Source organism: Pinus tabuliformis, chromosome Q (genome assembly GCF_031772625.1).
Source record: "Pinus tabuliformis cultivar Carrire ecotype Pingquan chromosome Q, CPIR1, whole genome shotgun sequence".
NCBI lineage: Eukaryota > Viridiplantae > Streptophyta > Pinopsida > Pinales > Pinaceae > Pinus > Pinus tabuliformis.
Window position 1 is genome coordinate 978,704,775 of NC_142296.1, and position 18,264 is coordinate 978,723,038.

The window sequence follows — 18,264 nt, forward strand, 5'->3', positions numbered from 1 at the left end:
TCCCCTGAACAGTACCTCATATCCTCTGTCCTCCAAAGCTGAGACGGATATGAGGTTCTTCGTCATCCCTGGCACATAAAGAACCTCTGACACCTTCAAGGGAGGTTTGGACTCCCTCTGAAATGTCATTGTCCCCACCCTGACTGCTCTAACAACTCTGTCATCACCGAGTACTACCTCAATATCAGTGCCACTCTCTGAAAGCTCTGAGAAGTACTCACGGACTCCTGTCATATGACGTGAAGCCCCACTGTCCACATACCAGATACCTGAAGATGCTCCGCTAATCGAGGGAAAAGCATGCTCCCTCTGAACCTGTGTAGCAGGTGATCCTGCACTAGAGGACTCACACGTAGTGAATGCAAACTCTTGGTCAAAACGACCAGCAAAGTCCTCAATCTCTGCTGAAGCTGCCACGTCCTGGTTCTTCCCCTTCTTCTTCTTCTTCTCCGGACACACAACTGCATAGTGTCCCATCTTTTGACAATTCCAACACTTCACCTTGGAATAGTCCTTCTGTGAGTTACTCTGTTTACCTTTACCTTTGCCTTTGCCTCCACCACCGCTTGTGGAAGCCTGCTTCTTCCCTTTGCCTTTCTTGCCTCCTGCCACTAGTGCTACATCCTCATCCTGCTCAACTGGCTTGGCTGCCCCAAGTTGACCTTTCCTGATCTCTGTCTGAATGCAATCATCCCAAAACCTCTCCCATGTGGGAAGGGTCTCACGTGCACAAACCCCATCAGCAAAGTTCAACCATGAACGGGGGAGGCCATTCACTGCAATCCGCACCAACTCAGTGGGTGGAATGGCCTCTCCAATCGCTGCGAACTCATCTCTCACATTAGTAATCTTTGTGAGATATCCAGCTGCACTATCATTACCCATCTTAATGTTCTTCAGCGTCTCCTTCAGGACCATCTTCCGGTTCTCATTAGTACTCTGGTAGAGATTGGACAATGCTGTCCACATTTCATGGGCATTGCTCTTTCCTCTCACATGAGGAATGCAATGGTCTTTGATTCCGTCTAGAATCAGCCTCTTACCCTTATTGTTCTTCTTTTTATACTCAGCCAACTGAGTAACATAAGTGGGCACAACAACAGGGTTCTGTGCGGTATGCACCATGATATCCCAGACTTCTGCCTCCTCAAAGATACTCTGCATTCTCTCCTTCCAAACGCTGTAATTTATATGCCCATCCAGCCTATCCTCCACCCTCAATCCCAATGACATCCTGCTGTCCTAAAACTGAAAAAATAGCATTGCTGTAGTAAAGATAAAACTGCTGTTTATGAAAAAATCAGCTTGCTGGAATTTTCTGAGTGAAAAATCAGCAACTGTAATTTTTCCTTTTGCTGTTCCAAACTGCCCTTCAGCACTCAAGCTCTGATACCATGTAGAAATTTCTGTTTTCCCACCCCGGTTTTCAGTTTCTCCTTATTTCTCCCATGTAGTTAAATGCCCATTCCCATAACCATACATTTAACAGACTGAAAAAAATAAATATTGCTGAAAACACAAATTCTGGAAAATTTTCAGAACGCTGGAAATTGCAGAATTAAAAATCAGCAATCAAAAACAGCCATTAAAACACATTAAAACATTGATATTTTTGGTCAACTTGACCCTGGAAAAACCCCCTACAACTCTTGGGAAAAACCAGTTTGAGAGCTCTTCTTTATTTCTGAAAATTGCCTTTTTACAGTGAGAATTATTCAGCAAAAAATCAGCAAGCAAATTTACAATTTATCTCCTTTCCCGTGCCTCACAGCAATCTGGAAATTACAACAAACAGGACAGCAATAAATGCTGTACGGCCTCCGTTTTGTGTGCAGAAAAATCAGCAAACTGCTCCTCGATTTTTGTGCAAAAATCTGCCTTTCACTATGTGCTAAATCAGCTGTACAAATCTGCTCAACTGCTGCCTTGGAATGTGTGCCAAGCTGCTGTCTCGTTCTCCTCCCTGCTCAGAAATCTCTCTTGCTCTCCTTCTCCCAATCTGCTCATGAAAGAATGAATGACTTTTTCCTCCATTTCCTCCTTTAATATAACTCCAAGTGACTTTTGGGTGATCCAAGTGACTTTTGGGTGATCTCTAAATCCAATGGCTGAAATAGATTTAGATCAATGGCTGAGATTAAATGCTCATTTAAATCTCACTTTCTATTTTTTTAATTCACTCCACTTTAATAAAGACCCACTTAGTCATTTATTTCCAAAGTCACTTTTCCTTTCTAATTTTTCATTTACTTTATAAAAGTTACTTTAAAATTAGATTTAGTAACTTTATCACTTAAAGTCACTTTTAAATTAGATTTAATTATATAAAATTATAAAGTCACTTTAGGAGAAAAATTAAATTCTTTTGGACACTTTTCCCTAGGCCAAAGATCAAAGCTTAAGGGAACCACCTGTCCTCCGGTACCAAATTTCAACACAATGGTTGGGCGGATCTGAATCCGAACCCATCTCTGATATAGGGATCCTCGGATCTAGCCATTGGGACTGACGGATCCGGTAACACAACTCCTTCTTGATCCTTGCCTCCTATAAGAAAATCATTGAAGTCCTTGGAAGTATACTCTCCAACATTATCTAACCTCAAAACCATCTTCTTCCCTGTCAAGATTTCTACCTGAGCCCCGAATTTTTGGATCCTGTTGAAGACCTCATCCTTAGTCTTCATAAAATAATCATTAATGTGTCAAAAGAAGTAATCTTTCTGAAGTCCATTTGCAATCTTATCAAGCTTAGATTCCTTTGTCTTCTTTTGAGGTTGATGCTCATCATCGTCATTAACATTGGTTGTTGATGCATGCTACTTTCCCTTCCTTTTCCTATGAGGATACTGGGATGCATAGTGTTCAAAATCATGGCAATTGAAGCACTTGTTTATTGACATATTCCTCTTCTGCTGATCTATAACTGCAGTGGTTCTTCTATCTATATTCTTCTTATCAAACTTTCCAAAGTTCCTTCTTCCTTTTCCTTTCCTTGTATGATCTGCAAGGGCTTGAGTTTCTTCATCCTGTGGACTCTGCAAGCTGTTCTTGGACAACAATCTGGCATTGTCTTGGACACAATCAGTCTATAGCTTATCAAACTTGGGAACTTTTCTGGTGCACAAATTCCCTGAACAAAGGGCTTCCATGAGGATGGAAAACCACTTAGAATTACTGTAACAAGTTCTGAATCATCAATACTATCTCCAATAGCTCTAATCTCATCTCTCAATTGCGAGACTCTCATAAGATAAGAGACAACATAATCTGATTTAGTCATCATGACACTATGAAGATGATTTTTCAAGGTTAACTTCTTGCTAGTGTTGTTGCTCTCATATAATCCCACCAAGGCATCATACAGTTCTTTAGCGGCATTCAACTCAGCAACATGAGGAATCAAGTGATTCTTTATACAATCTATCATGATTCTCCTAGCTTTGGCATCGTTTTTCTTATGCTTGGCTTTCTCCTCAGGTCCCTTTGGCTCTAGAATAACTTCCTTCACATGATTCTGAATCTCATTTTCTTCCAAGACAAGGAGTATCCTAGTCTTCCAAGATCTGAAGTTAGTAGCACCATCCAACCTGTATTCTACTCTAAGACTTGGCACCATTTTGACAAGAGATCTATAATCCAAACAAGCTGTTGAATAGTGTCTCTTAGGCTAACTTCAATGGCTGCTATTTCAACAAAGCTTTGATCCCATGTTGAAATTCTAAGGCAAGTGCCGTAGAATATGATTTTCCTAATGATTTTCAACCAGTGTTTTATGCTACTGCTATCATTAAATAATTACACTTCAGAAAATGAAAATCTCAACAGTAAATGCAGCAGAAACAGTAAAGCTTATAGAAAGACAGCCATGCACAATAGAGACAATAATTTTACCTTGGGAGAAAACCCAACAACTTTTCTTTAGGATAAATTATTTTTCAGCAAGGTTTACAAATCAGCAGTTGTCTAGAAATCTGTGCCAATATCCATGTCAAAATACCAGTCAAACTAGGCCAACCTGCTGTCCTTTGAGGCCAGTCCCATTAGCCCTTCTTTAGCCTTGTTTCACCTACAGCCAGCGGCCTTCTTGTGGCTCCTGTTACCTTCTTGCTGCTCCTGCAGCCTTCCTGCGGCCTTCCCACGGACTTCCTGCTTTACATGTTTGGCTGTCTAAGAGGGATAAGAGAAATGATGAAGAGAGAGAAGAAACTTACTGTTGCTTTTGGTGGAGAAAATGAGATTTCACACCCGCTATTTATACTTGTCGAATGAGGTGAAATAACCCAAGAGACACACCCATTCATAGGCTGGACCGACTTGACTTTCGTGGGCCAACTTGTCACTTTAAATACTAAATTTTTCTTAATCCTTCTAGGCCAACTTGAAAACCATTTAGCCATACGGGAATACCTCCTGATGCAACACAAAAATCAACATTAATAAGGTCCAAAAGTAGGTGTTTCGCTTTGTTTTGTTTATAAATAGGGGTTACCCTCCTCTCGTTTGTTACTTTTACTCGAACAATTTAATCATGAAAGTTTTCATTTGGAGAGATCTTCTCCCATACCTTTCATTTTGCAAGTGCATTCCTCTTCAGTGTGCAACTGCCACCACTATTTTCTGTGGTCCTCGCTCTTTTTTCCTGTGATTTTGAGCTTTATTATTTCAGTTGCTTCTCTAGTTGTGGTAGTAATTCTACTTTGGCACAGATAGACTACAAATCATGACAAAGCAGTGAACACCATTCATACAAATGTAGGGATGGAAATGTGAATGGAACATTCCTCATAAATTAACAGACTGAAAATGCTGGCTGCTGCATAATGTAACTAGCAGATATATATGCTGGAATTGACACTGCTATTACAATTCTTACTGTACAGGATAGACTTAAATGTATTTTATTGTCTGTCATTTAGTAGAGTGTGTTTGTAGCAGCTAAAGATAGAAATCAAAGCAGCAGACTGGTATGCAGATGCTTTTGTGAATGCTAGTTTTATGAGTGTGGTTGGTTTAAGCAGTAGGTATATCAATTGAACTGTGTAGATTTATGACTGATCCTGAACCTTTGTTATATGTGGAAGGTGTGGGAACTGTTGAAGGTGGAAGGCCACCTACAAAGATAAAGCCAGATCTCAAGAAACCTGTTGTTAATCTTGCCTGCCATCCACGGAGCCCACTCTTGGTATTTTAGTTTGGAAAGTTTGCTATCACTACATTAAATTCTGGGAGTGTTGATTTTGCTAAAGCTTTAACTTGTCATTCTGTTGAATATGATTTTATATTTGGATTGAAAACTGACTGAATATTTGAAGTATCGTGTTTTGGCAGTATGTTGCATACGCAGATGGTTTGGTGAGGGCTTACAACATCCAGACATTTGCAGTTCATTATACTCTGCAGAGTGAGATCCAATATAAATGTCCTTTTATTAGCTTTGGAAGTACCTTGAAGTATATTGCCTGTGCAAAACTAGCAGTCTATTGATTTTCATATTTATTTGGATGATCTCCTGTTTTTGACTTTTCGCCCATAAGCTACAATTTGGGTTATTGTTTTGAGTTTAGATTATTTTTGCAGTTGATAATTCTATCAAGCTTATTGGAGCCGGAGCTTTTGCATTTCATCCAACTTTGGAGTGGGTTTTCATTGGTGATAGACGTGGAACTCTTCTTGCATGGGACGTATCAGTGCAAGCAAGACCTAATATGATTGGAATGTAAGTCTTCTTGAACAATCATTTTGAACTTTGTCAGTAGTGTGATTTCAGTAGGATTGATAAAGGCCCTTGTAGAAATAAATTTTGCAGGGCATGATGTATGTTGTGTATATATCTCCATTTATTTGGAGTTTCAAAATGTAAAAGTACAAGCTCTACCTGCTGGTTGCTGATAATGGTAACAGTCTCCAATATTTATCATCCATCTCTTTGTACCAAAGTATTATAGCTATCGTCCTCACTGAACCCTGTTAGCTCAGTGTCCTTATGTTTATGTAACCTTGGACTTATTTGACTGAAGTGTTGCTCAGGGCCATGTTGTCATCCTTGGGAGATGCATCCCCACATCTCCCAGTCCCAGGGGACACCTCCAACAAGGTACAGGATGTTGCCCCCAGCAAAACTCAAGGATGTCCCCTTGAAGCAGTTCAAAATTCTTATTTTTAACAGTATGATCCCATGTCCAATTTCCTTATTTATAAGATTTCATCTGCATTATCTACACCCAAAAAGCTGATTTATGGTCTGAATAGTATTTTCCGTGCTATGTGATCAGATACATGAATCTGTCCAGAAAGCTATCCACAGAGTCTGACCTGGATATTATATGGCCAGCTAGCTGATATAGAGGCTTCATCTGTGTATCTTATGTCCAGTAGCTGTACAGAGCTTGGATATGTGTTTGCCATTGTGTTGCAACATGCTAAAGAGATCCAACCCATTTTGTCTAGTCCCAAATATAGGCTGTACATCTACTAATTTTCCTCAAGATTGTAGTTCCCACAGTTGTGCACCATTCCCCCAATTTTTGGCAGATCCATATAGATGCTGAGGGCTTTTCAATTGTGTAGAGTTTGGTTTTACAGTTCGATCATATGAATGCTGGCTTCTTAGTTTCACTTAAATTGCATAATGGTGAAGATTCTGTCCATACTGATCAAACTATAAAATCAGTCCTTAAAAGAGATTAAAACTGAGAATATTCTTTACGTATGTTAGTTAATACTCATTTAATAGTGTCATATTCTTTATGTCATATTCCAAATCTCTAGCAGGTTGTGTTTTGTTGATTGGAGATTTAATGTTCTTGTCCTTTGGTTCTGATTATTGGTTTGTGCCCTTTGTTTATTTGGACATTCATGAGAAATGGATCACTATATAATTTGTCATTATCTTCTAGTACTTTATAGGTTGAAAAATTGGAGCTATTGGCTAGTGCCCATTTTAGGGACAAGTCCTCTTTTAATGATTTAGGGTCAAAAAACTTTTAGAGCTTGTTTGAGACATCAAATAACATTTCTGCGGTCAAATTTTTGCAAACAAAATTTTCAATGTCTCGTCACTATCCTACACATTGAGAGCTTTTCCAATGGTTACAAGTACCACCTCAATTGGAGTTTGCATGGGGATGTTATGCCTCTCGCAAGTTGACTTGTCTTGTTGACCACAATGGTATTGAGTGGATGGCATGTAGGCTCCCATTACTCACACAGATGGAGCTAGTAATGTGCGGACTTTTAGGAAGATTCTAGAGGGTCTAAAACCCTAACCCTAATTGCGAGTTGAAGCATGCAAAAACCATAACCCTAACACTGGATGAATATTAGAACATTGTTAAATTCTTGTTTGTTAGGAAAGGAAGGGGCTCCATTCTTATTGTATTGATTATTATTCTATGATGAATTAAAGCAAGGGAGTGGGATATTGGGGTATAGAGAAAGTATATGATTATATGGGCTATAGTGCCCATGGTAACTCCATACTTAGTTCACCTTTCTTTGTATTTGCATTTCATAACTTAGAAGAAAGTATAGGATTATGTATCAATGATATAGGCTATAGTGTCCATGGTAACTCCATACTTAGTTCATCTTTCTTTGTATTTGCATTTATAACTAAGAAGAAAATAGCAATGCATAGTCCTCACCTTCTAGCTGTGTTTTTCTCATATTGGGTTTTCCTAGGGTGCATCTTGTGTTCATTGTGTGGGTGGCATATAATTTTTTTTTAGCCTTTTTCATTTCAGTCTTAGTTTATTTTAGTATTTCATGCACTAAGCTAGTGATCTTAAATCCTAATCTTAAATAAAAGAGGGCATAACAAAGGTTTGTATAAACTTTTAAGATATGTTGTGACAAAATGTTCTAGTGGAATGTCCATGACTAATTTGTAGGAAACATCTAGTTTGGCTGTGTTCGATACCCAAAACGCCTAGAAACACCAAAATGGTATGAAACACCATTGAAATTTTATTCATCGTACTATATGACATTTCCAAATTTGGAAATGCCATATGGTATGGACACTGACATTTCCAACACGTTTCATCCATTTCCAGTGATGTTTTGGGCACCTTTTGGAGCATGGGACTTACTGGGAAATATCGCCCTGTCCATGTCGATGAATTTTTAAGAGAAAACAGAGATAAGGGATTAAGCTTTAAGGTGATTGTTACTTTTGTAATTAGTGTTAATATTAAATTCTTAAAATAAAAGATGAATATCATATCTTTTGTAAAAGTTGACATTCTCCTTTATCTTACCTTATCTAAATATTGACATTCGCCTCTAGCTTACCTTTTCTATCCTTCTACTAAATTTTTAACAGTACCCTTAATTGTTATAGGATATTTGAGAATGGTTCCAACCTTATCACACTTTATATGGAGAAAATAGGATTTCAAATCTCATTTAGAATTCAGCAAACTCAATAGTTTTCATGATTTCAGGTTAGGACAGATTGTAGCTTGTCTATTGGATTTTATCATGTATGAGGTATGGGATTGGCAGTAGTCAAGATCACTAAAATATGGGATTTTGCATTATGTAATTATCTATGCGAGTTAATATAAACATGGGTTTCATTCTAAAATGTCATTTATGTGTATCATTCTTTTCTATGCTTTATTTTCTTGCAATATCATGTGTTATGAAAAAAACTATATAGCTATAATTTTTTTATTATCTTTTTTATATACTGCCCTTCAACTTGCATACCTATTTTGAGGGAATACATTTCTAGGCGTTTTTGTTGTAGAAACTTGTACTTGTTTCCACAATTTGTGCAACTAGGTTCATGGCCATTGACAAATCGTATTAGTATCAGACGACTTTTTTGGGGTTCTTGTGAGAAATTGCAGGATCTAGGATTTGGCATAAGAATTCTTAAAACCCTAGCCATGGTAGTTAATTACAATAACAATCCAAGGATGATTTGGAGAGATTCTCAAAGATGGAAGCACAAGGCCTTGACATATCTTGCAACATGACAATCCTCATGGATACTGTAGAGAGCAAGTTTGAACCTTTTGGGGAGTTTGGTAGCTCTAACTTAGAAGCTGAGTTAGATGTGAAATATTAAGATAAAGACCCAAAAAGGGAGCTGAAAAATGAGCTAGAGAAAGAGAGACTAAGTTCCGACATCACTTCTTCCCATTCTTTGTTTAAAGTGGAAGTGAAAACGAACATCAAACCCTACCAAGGTGAGATTGACACTGTTAACATTAATCAATGATTGCAACAATGAGAATTCTATTTCAATGTTCATAATATATGAGAAGAGCAAAATATATTATTTTCTTGATTGAAGTTGTGTTGATGTTTCTGTAGTTTGTAGCATCGGGCGAACATTCTTCGATGGGTTCATGATGATTTGACTAGGGGGGATGATACATTCACCCATGGGGCCATGCTAATTTGGCTAGGGTTGAATGGCCCATGGTAGTCTTTCTCCCATTAGTCTTGGTGTTTGGCTTAGGGAGATTGGCCCAGAGTACTTGCATTACCTACTTAGAGATGGGGTGATCTATTTTTTATAGAGCAGGTTTGATTTGTTTATTAATGTGGGCTTTCTCCCAGTAGTGGAATAAAAATTCTAATCTAATGTTGAGTTGTAATGTAGGCTCATTAAGTGAAGGGGTTTCTTGTGATGAGGGGCTTCTTAATGGGTCTCCACTCAACATTAAAGCTCCTTATAAATAGACGTGCATGTGAGGAGACACTACATCAACATAGAAAACTCATTTTCATTTTTTCTAGTGGAGGAGAAATTTCAGCTAAGGAGAAATCTGTTCTTCATCATTTCACTTATGCTCTTGGAGGCCGCACATGCGAAAGTTTGAGCAAGTCTAACTAATGAAATTTGTACAACTGCACGTGTGAAACATTGACCACAATTTGACCACAGGCTGCACATGCGAGCGTTGACCGCAGGCCGCACGTGCAAGCGTTGACCGCTGGTTGTACTTTGACCATAGGTCGTGTTGTCGCCTAAAGTGTACACCTAAGGCACAACGCTTAGAGTAGGGGTTGTCATTTTGATCCCTACTCACTCTGTTTAGACTCTCTCCTAGCTAAGTCAGGGGGGGTAGTCCCTAAGAATGAATGATGGAGGAAAACTTGTTGAAGCAAAAAGTCTAGGAGATCTAAGGGTAAGGAATTGTTATTAGTGTAACTCGATTATGATTAGAGCAAGTGTGAATATTTTTGAGCAATATGTTTTAAGATGGATTCAATTAGGCTAAATGAGGCAAATATAAGATAAATATGATAGACTTGTGCCTTAACAATGCTCAATGATAACTAAGGAAATTTGCAAATAGATGTCTCAAGTCACAATAATAACAATGTCGCAGAAAAGTTAGACAAATGAAATGCAAATCTAAGCTAGGTGAAATGCAATGTCTTGGTTACTTTTAGTTAAATGTGATAGACTTGTGGCTTAACAATGCTCAATGATAATTAAGGAAATTTGCAAATAGATGTCTCAAGTCACAATAATAACAATGTCACAAGAAGAAAAGTTAGACAGATGAAATGCAAATCTAAGCTAGGTGAAATGCAATGGCTTGGTTACTTTTAGTTAAATGCCTAGTGGAGATGAATCCTTCTTCTCAATTGTTTTGAAGTTAGTCACAAACACAAGTTGTAGACAGAAGCTTCGGGGAAGAAGGCTAAGGCCTCATTAACGATACCTCCCCTTGCTTCTAACCACCCAAGTGCCTTCGTTCCTACAAGGGATTGCCCACAAGAGAACTGCAAGGTCACCTGTGTTAACCGTGAATGGGGTCTAACTTCTCAAATTGGAAAGTGAAGAAGGTGTCCCTATCTTTCTTACAACCAAGCTTATGCTTGGAGGTTAATTTTAGGATGCAAATGATATGCATAATGCAAAAACGAGATATCAATGCTTCAATGAGAGACAATAGTATCAAGGCTTTTCCAAATGAGAAAATTCCAATATGCTTGTAATCACAATGAGATGTACTTCAAAAGAACAAGGTTACTAGCTTATATGATCAAATGGAATGACAAGAACAACTCAATGAAACAATGATATTCAAATGACAATTAGATGTTAGAGCAAAACCACAAATGCCTTACTAGAAAATAGTGTAATTATTAGATGTTCTTACTTATTAGATAATTGAACAAGCAAGAAATTATAGAAATGTCACACTTATAATATAGGAAATGAGAATGCTAACAGTGATTTCAAAGTTACTTTAGATCATCAATTTAAATAAGACAAGCAACTTAGAAGATGCAATAAAGTGAATTATGCAACAATTAGCTCCAAAATCTCTGCAGCCTAGGGAAAATTTATACCAAATGTTTCAAATTGAAGATTTTGCTCAAAAAAATGGTGAAAACCCCTTGAAAAACTGTAATAAATCTCTGAAAAAATTTAGGGCTAGTCTCCAAATATAAGCCTGCAAAAACGTCAAAGTTTTAAAGGGTTGAGAAACAAGGCTCAAAAAAGGGTCTGCGGCCCTAGCTGGCTTGCGTGGAGAGCCTGCGGCCTAGTTAACATGTAGCAAAAAATTCATTTCCAACCCTAGAACAGACCTAGAAACCCTAGCCATCTAAGGCAACAAAAGAACAGTTTCAAAAGATTTGGCCCTTTTTTTTAAAATTTTGTTCTCCTCTTCATACCTGTAATGGTAAATTAACATGGACCCAAAAAATATATACAAAAATAGATGGAGCTATGCATAAGGTTAGGAGAACAATATACACAAGATCTATTTACAATCTATATACAAATTTACAATGATAATATCTCTTTAAATAACAGATCTATCTATGAAAGAACTTAAAATGAGTAAGATAAACTTTTAAATGAGTGATCTTGGTTGAGTAAAAGACAAGAAACCCCCTTCACAGATGTTCTTATAAAGAGCTCTTGAGAAGTCCCACCATGGGTTCGTTAGCCTTCATGCTCAAGTAGTTGGTTGGTTCAGCTAAAACTTCCCCAAGTTTCTGAGATCTGATTCAAAAGATATTTCTACTAACAGTCGAGAAATTTGTTAGATCCAAATGGGATTGATTCACACAATAAAAGGGAAATCTAAGGGTTTAACCGAAAACCAATAGATTTGCCCAATCATCAATGCTTACTCAACCCAAATAACAGTGCAAGATACCTGTACACTGATAAATCCCAAAGGCATATGATAATAACAACATTTAAAATTCAATAGAAAATCAAGCACAAAACCAGAGTAAATTTACCATGAATAGCTGAAGACATACACACATGGCTTTGCCTCCAAAGACCTTTTACTTTATTAGTATAAAAAAATTACAGAGCTTCTAGAGCCAATTACACCATCAAAAGATTTTTACAATGAGGAGCCTCAGGCTCAAAATTGGCAGTTCTAGATCCCCTCCAAGTGGAAAATGACTAGGTCCAAGAAGTTGAATGGATATTGGTGGCCACCTGCCCAAGGTTACTTGGGAGCGGGAGTGAGAGCGACATTTTCAGAAGCTCCCAGTTTGGGAGCGATTCCAAGGGCGTTTTTTAATATAATATATATATTTTTTATTTTTATTTTTATATTTTGATGCATATATGTCAACAAAAGCATGTAGAATGATGAATTAGATATAAAAAGCATAAAAAACATAGATTGAACCATATAACAACAATCATCTAGAAGTTATAATCTTCATCAACCACGTCCACAAGTTAGTAACATACAACATATTGAGTCTCATGATTCATCAATCTTAAAGTTTCAAGCTTTCAAAATTCAATATATAACATTTATCATAATTGATCACCAAAGTTGTACTTGTAAGCTAAGTGTAACCATTACAACAAAGAATATCTAACATGAAATGAAACAACTTTCAACTTTCATGAAGCATCATATTCATAATTCATTACCAATGAGTTATAATTGCCAACTTCAAACTTAAATTGTCATATATTGTTTACAAAAATATCATAATAAATATGAAAGAGTCAATAGTTGTTAAAACTGCTAGAAACTAGAAAAGACAAGTAAATCTATCATCTACAACATCCTCTTGCCACCATGAGAAATGTCTAATTTCTGAGCAGGTCGTGGTGGTCTTCTAGGAGTCTCCTCCCGCACAGTGCCACTACCAAAACCAGAAGGCACATGCCCTCCACGTGAGGATGTACATGGAGGCGACGACAAAAAAGGAACAAGACTTGGAACTCAAGCACTGGTACTGCCACTGGATGGTGGGGCTGGCATGGTTGTTGTTGCTTCATCTTCATCTCTCATAAGTTCTGCTTCCAGTTCTTCAATATGTATAGTGCCATCCTACTAATTATCGTTCTCTGGGTGGTTGTCCCAAATTTTATATGTTGGATCTTCATAAGCCCAATCACAATAATGACTCAACAACCTCAAGTTGTAGTGCACATAAACCAAGGTTTCTTCTCACATTATGTATGAAGCTGTAGATGCTCCAACACCTCTTTGCAAAAGAAGTATTTACAACCTGTGAGAGAACATTTTTTGGCAATTTTGGCAAAAGTCCCATGCCACCATATGCTTCCCATCATATGAGAGCATCAAATCTGTCTCTATCTTCCATTGCATGCAAAGAACCAAACAAATCAGTGCAACTGAAGTATCTGCCTAATTCAAGACGCAGATTAGCACACTCCTCCCTGTTAGGTACCAACTTGTCTAATGCTTGTATATATCCTGTATGGGGTTTGACCCTAACCGCACCCCTAGGTGCAGGTTGGCCCAACCAAGATGGAGAGTAGTATTTTGGCATAAGGATATACGCCAAGGCATGTAGTGGAACATTAAGTTTATTCCACTGTGTACACACACAATTGTGAATCAATGTATACAAGTTGGGATCATCTTTCTGAACAATATCTTTTATTTGCCCCAACATGGTATCCATCTGCTCATACACCTCCCCAATCACTGGTTTATCTGTATCTGCAAAACGAATCATGTTATAAATGGGCTTGGTGAATTCCAATACTTGCCTCACATGTGCCCAAAATAGACCATCAAGAGCAGTCTCCTCCACCTATTCAAAACCTTGCTTGTCAGCTGCATTTGTAGCCCTTTCCTTTAATACCTGCCAGTGTGGACTTGATACCATGCTAGCCAATGACTCTCTTACCTTCAAAAGGCACCTGAAGGTGAGGTAATAGCTAGCAAATCTAGTCTTTGCAATCTTCAACAACTCCAATCTTGAGTGATTGTGGAAAAGCCCATGGGTATTGCTGTGATTTGTAATAAATTTTATCATTTGTTTTCCTCTCTTGTACAAATTACTAATCCATTTGTATTGTTGCAGAGCGCGGGCGCTCCCCTACAACCTAAGTCACATGACACGAGGACGCGAGACACGGAGGACACGTAAATACGAGTATTCGACACGAGACACAACAACCCTGGAAACAAGACACGAGGGACATGTTATATATATATATATTAAAAATACTGAAATATAGTGCTTGGTCCATATAGATATGAATCATGGTGATATCTATTTAATATTTAGTATACACTATTTACTATTTAGTAATTTACTAGTTAGTTTATTAATTTACTACATCAATGATGTTCACAGTTCAATGTTCATTGTTCATGTTATAATTTTTGTTATTAACTTCAAACAAGTTTGATCATGTTCAAACTTCACATAATGTAGTTTATGAACTATAAATTTATATGTGTTCAAACTTCATTGTTGACCAGAGTGTTAATCGAGCTTTCCCTTCCTTTAGACCTCAAAGGTGTAGTGAGCAATGAGCACATGACGTGGAGCTGGGATTTTTATTTCAACACATGATCTATACATGGTCACTCGTGTATAATTAAGTTAAGTTTCGTAGACTATAACACAACTTACAAGAAATTTAAGTGATCCAAACTCTCAACAAAGCATGCGAACGCTCGTCTCTTGCATCTCCAGGTCCGGGTTGATTTGAAGTTGTGAGCATTGCGCTCGAATCTGATGGAATTCCTCACACTGCACAACAAATTGGATTCCAACGACGAGCAAACTCAACTTGGGTGGTGAACAATGACAAAAAAACTCCAAAAATTAACCATGTTGCAGGTTTTAAATGTCACTTTTCATGGGACACATGTCCTAAGAACCAAAAACGTTAGGGCACGTTTTCGACACGTCCAAAACACGTGTCTCGATTGGAGGACACGAAGAAAAACGTTTTCGACACATTTTAGGGCGGTTTTTGTGTCCGACACGTGAAATACAAGACACAAGACCCTGAGGGACGTGTCCTGTGACTTAGTCGCAACCCTGCACCTGCCTATTCCACCTAGTCCTCCTTTCGGTTTCATCCGTTTCTTTGTTTACTACAACATTTACTATTTTTAGTAGTTTTTAGGGTCCTGAACTTCCGAAGCAGTGTTGACCCCCTAAAGGACATTTTCTTGAGGTCTACAATAGGCCCGTAGCTTGCTGCGAATCCTGTAGTATTCAGAGAGATATTTCCAACAAGGTATTGCATGCGCCAAACAGAGATAATATGACCAAGTTACGACCTCGCGAAGTTGGTTGCCCAACTAACCCCAACGAGGTCCACAAACTCTTGGCGTTCCATCTACTAGGGTTAGGGTTTTCCCTTGTTGTTCAATAATAGACCCTTGAGCCTAATTGTAACACAATTCAAAGGCATGTAGTTGCCACATCTCCTCTCAGAGATAAGCTACCATCGCCTGAGCTAGTTTATTTCCATTCTGTTTGTAAGCTTATTTCAATATTTGATATTAATGAAATGAAGTGTTATTTCTGCTGCATCTCTGTATTTATGGTTATATCTTTAATTTGTTGTGTTCCTGTTTAAGTTCAGATCAGTGGTATTAGAGTGGTCTGCTCTTTCTCTGTTTTTCTTTGCATGTCCCCAACGACGTCGGGATATATGGAGTTAGGGCTTGAACTAGTTGAACCTTTGCAAGACTAGCCTCGCAAAACCCGATGGCCTCCCATGGTGAGAGAGAAGAAAGATGAGGGGGCAAGAGATCCTTTCAAAATCTTGCTCGAAGAAGCCCTTGAGTGACAGAGGAACACGATGATGGATGACTTTGCCCAGATCCTTCAGTGGCTACCGAAAGGCGACACATCTTCTTCCAGCAGCCACTCTGGAAGCGCCACACCCTTCAAGGTACAACTTAACTTTGACATCCCCATACTTGAAGGCTAGTTAGATGTAGACACCGTAGATAAATGGTTAAATCTGTTAGAAGGATATTTTTCTCTTCATTATTTTTCCAGTCGGGAAAAGGTTACTTTTGCACTTCTCAAAGCCGCCCCCACGTCAAGGATTGGTGGGAAACCTACTGTGAGAAGAAGGACAAAAGTACACCCTCACTATTTTCAGATGCACGCACTTAGAATTCGTTTCGGGACGCCATCAAGGAGCAGTACTACCCTGTTGGGAGCTATGACGATAAATACATAAAGTGGACCATGCTGCGGCAGGGAAGGGACCAAGACATGTTAGAGTTTACCAATGTTTTTCATACCCTTCGCACGAAGTTGGGTATCAAGGATTCTGAGCGACATTTGGTACTCAAGTACCACGACTGTCTACACAGGTACATCCAGGATGAGATGGAGTTCCTGGACATCTCCTCGCTCGACACGGTGTATTGATACACTGTCAAGATTGAGCAGAAGTTGAAATAGATGAAGCGCGACTTGGGACCTGCGAATCCAAAGCAAGGGAAAGGTGCCCCCAAACCGCAGAGCAAAGGACAAAGCCAAGGCGGGGTGACGCAGGACAACCCGTTGAAGCCGCAAGCAAAGAACAACACCACAAAGAAAAAGAAGGAAACGAGAAAGTGGTGTGAGTTCCATAAGAGCTCCACTCACAACACAAGTGAGTGTCGGGCCAAGCAGTCACTGGTGGCCGATTTGAAGGTTTCCGAATCAACACATGCGCAGCCGTACGCCATCGTGTGGCTTCACAAAGGACTAGATCTCCACGTCAGCTAGCATTGCCGCCTTCCCTACAACATCAAGCCCTTCACGGATGAGGTACTGTGTGATGTTGCTCCTCTTGAAGTTTGTGATGTATTATTCCGACAACCATACTTGTGGAAGCAGCACGCTGTATATGAGTTTAGATCTCGCTCTGTGATTATTACTTTGGGAAATAAGTTATACATGATATCAGAGGTAGCCTCGCCTTCGCCATCTCTTTGATCATTGCAAAGCAACGCAATAAGATCATTTCATAGACCAGGAAATTTGTTTTTCTTATGATTCTCCCTTAGGGAAAGAAGATGACTGTGGCGACGACTTTTACAAAGGGCTCCTGCGCACAAAAACAACAGATGGACAAGGTTGTGGAGGAGTATAGGGACATTTTCACCTCACCTACGTGGGTACCTCTGCACTGTCAGGTCAAGCACTCCATCGATTTGACCCCGGGCGTGCCGCTACCCAATGGACCGATCTATCGACACTCTGTTCTAGAGAACGATGAGATCAAGAGGTAGATTTAGGAGCTGTTGTAAAAAGGGCACATCAGGCCAAACTCATCACCTTGTGGGAGCCCTATTGTATTGGTACAGAAGAAGGACGAGACCTGGAGACTCTGTATTGACTATCAGGGGCTAAACAAGATCACTGTTCAGATAGGTACCCAATCCCACGGATTAATGACCTTCTGGATTAGCTCAAGGGGGCCAAATATTTCAACAAGATTGACTTGAAGTTTGGGTATCACCAGGTGCCTATCGAACCCTTTGATGTGTGTAAGACTGCCTTCAAATCTAAGGAGGGCCTTTTCGAATGGTTGGTGATGCCTTTTGGGTTGACGAATGCCCCCTCAACCTTCATGAGATTGATGGACGATATCTTGCAACCTTTCATCAATGCATTTATGGTGGTGTATTTAGATGACATTTTGATCTTCAGTCAGAGTTGGGAAGAGCACCTCCACCATATTCGACAGGTTCTCCAAACCCTGCGACAACACAAGTTGTGTGCCAATTTGAAGAAATGCACTTTTGGCATGACCCAGGTTCAATATTTGGTGTACATCATTGATGAGCAGGGTGTGCATGTGGACCCAGCCAAGTTACAAGTCATTCGAGATTGGCCAGCCCCAACCACTCTAATAGAGCTCCGCAACTTTCTGGGTCTCGCCAATTTCTACTGCAGGTTCGTGTTGGTATTTTCTCATATCCCTTGGCCTTTAAGTCAAGTCACCAAGGGCAGAGTGAAAGCAAAGTTCTTTTGGTCTGAAACCCAACAACAGGCGTTTGCCGAGTTGAAGCATCGC

General features: G+C 39.1%; 1 protein-coding gene across 1 annotated transcript in view; it reads left to right on the forward strand.

Annotated features, from left to right (window-relative positions):
* LOC149222745 (uncharacterized) overlaps positions 1 to 18,264 on the forward strand; it is a 170,396-nt gene that overhangs the window by 96,590 nt on the left and 55,542 nt on the right. The window contains exons 4-6 of the mRNA XM_089383145.1: positions 5,084 to 5,184; positions 5,331 to 5,403; positions 5,580 to 5,718. Of these exons, the coding sequence (XP_089239271.1) occupies positions 5,084 to 5,184; positions 5,331 to 5,403; positions 5,580 to 5,718 (313 nt within the window). The remainder of the gene's footprint in view (positions 1 to 5,083; positions 5,185 to 5,330; positions 5,404 to 5,579; positions 5,719 to 18,264) is intronic.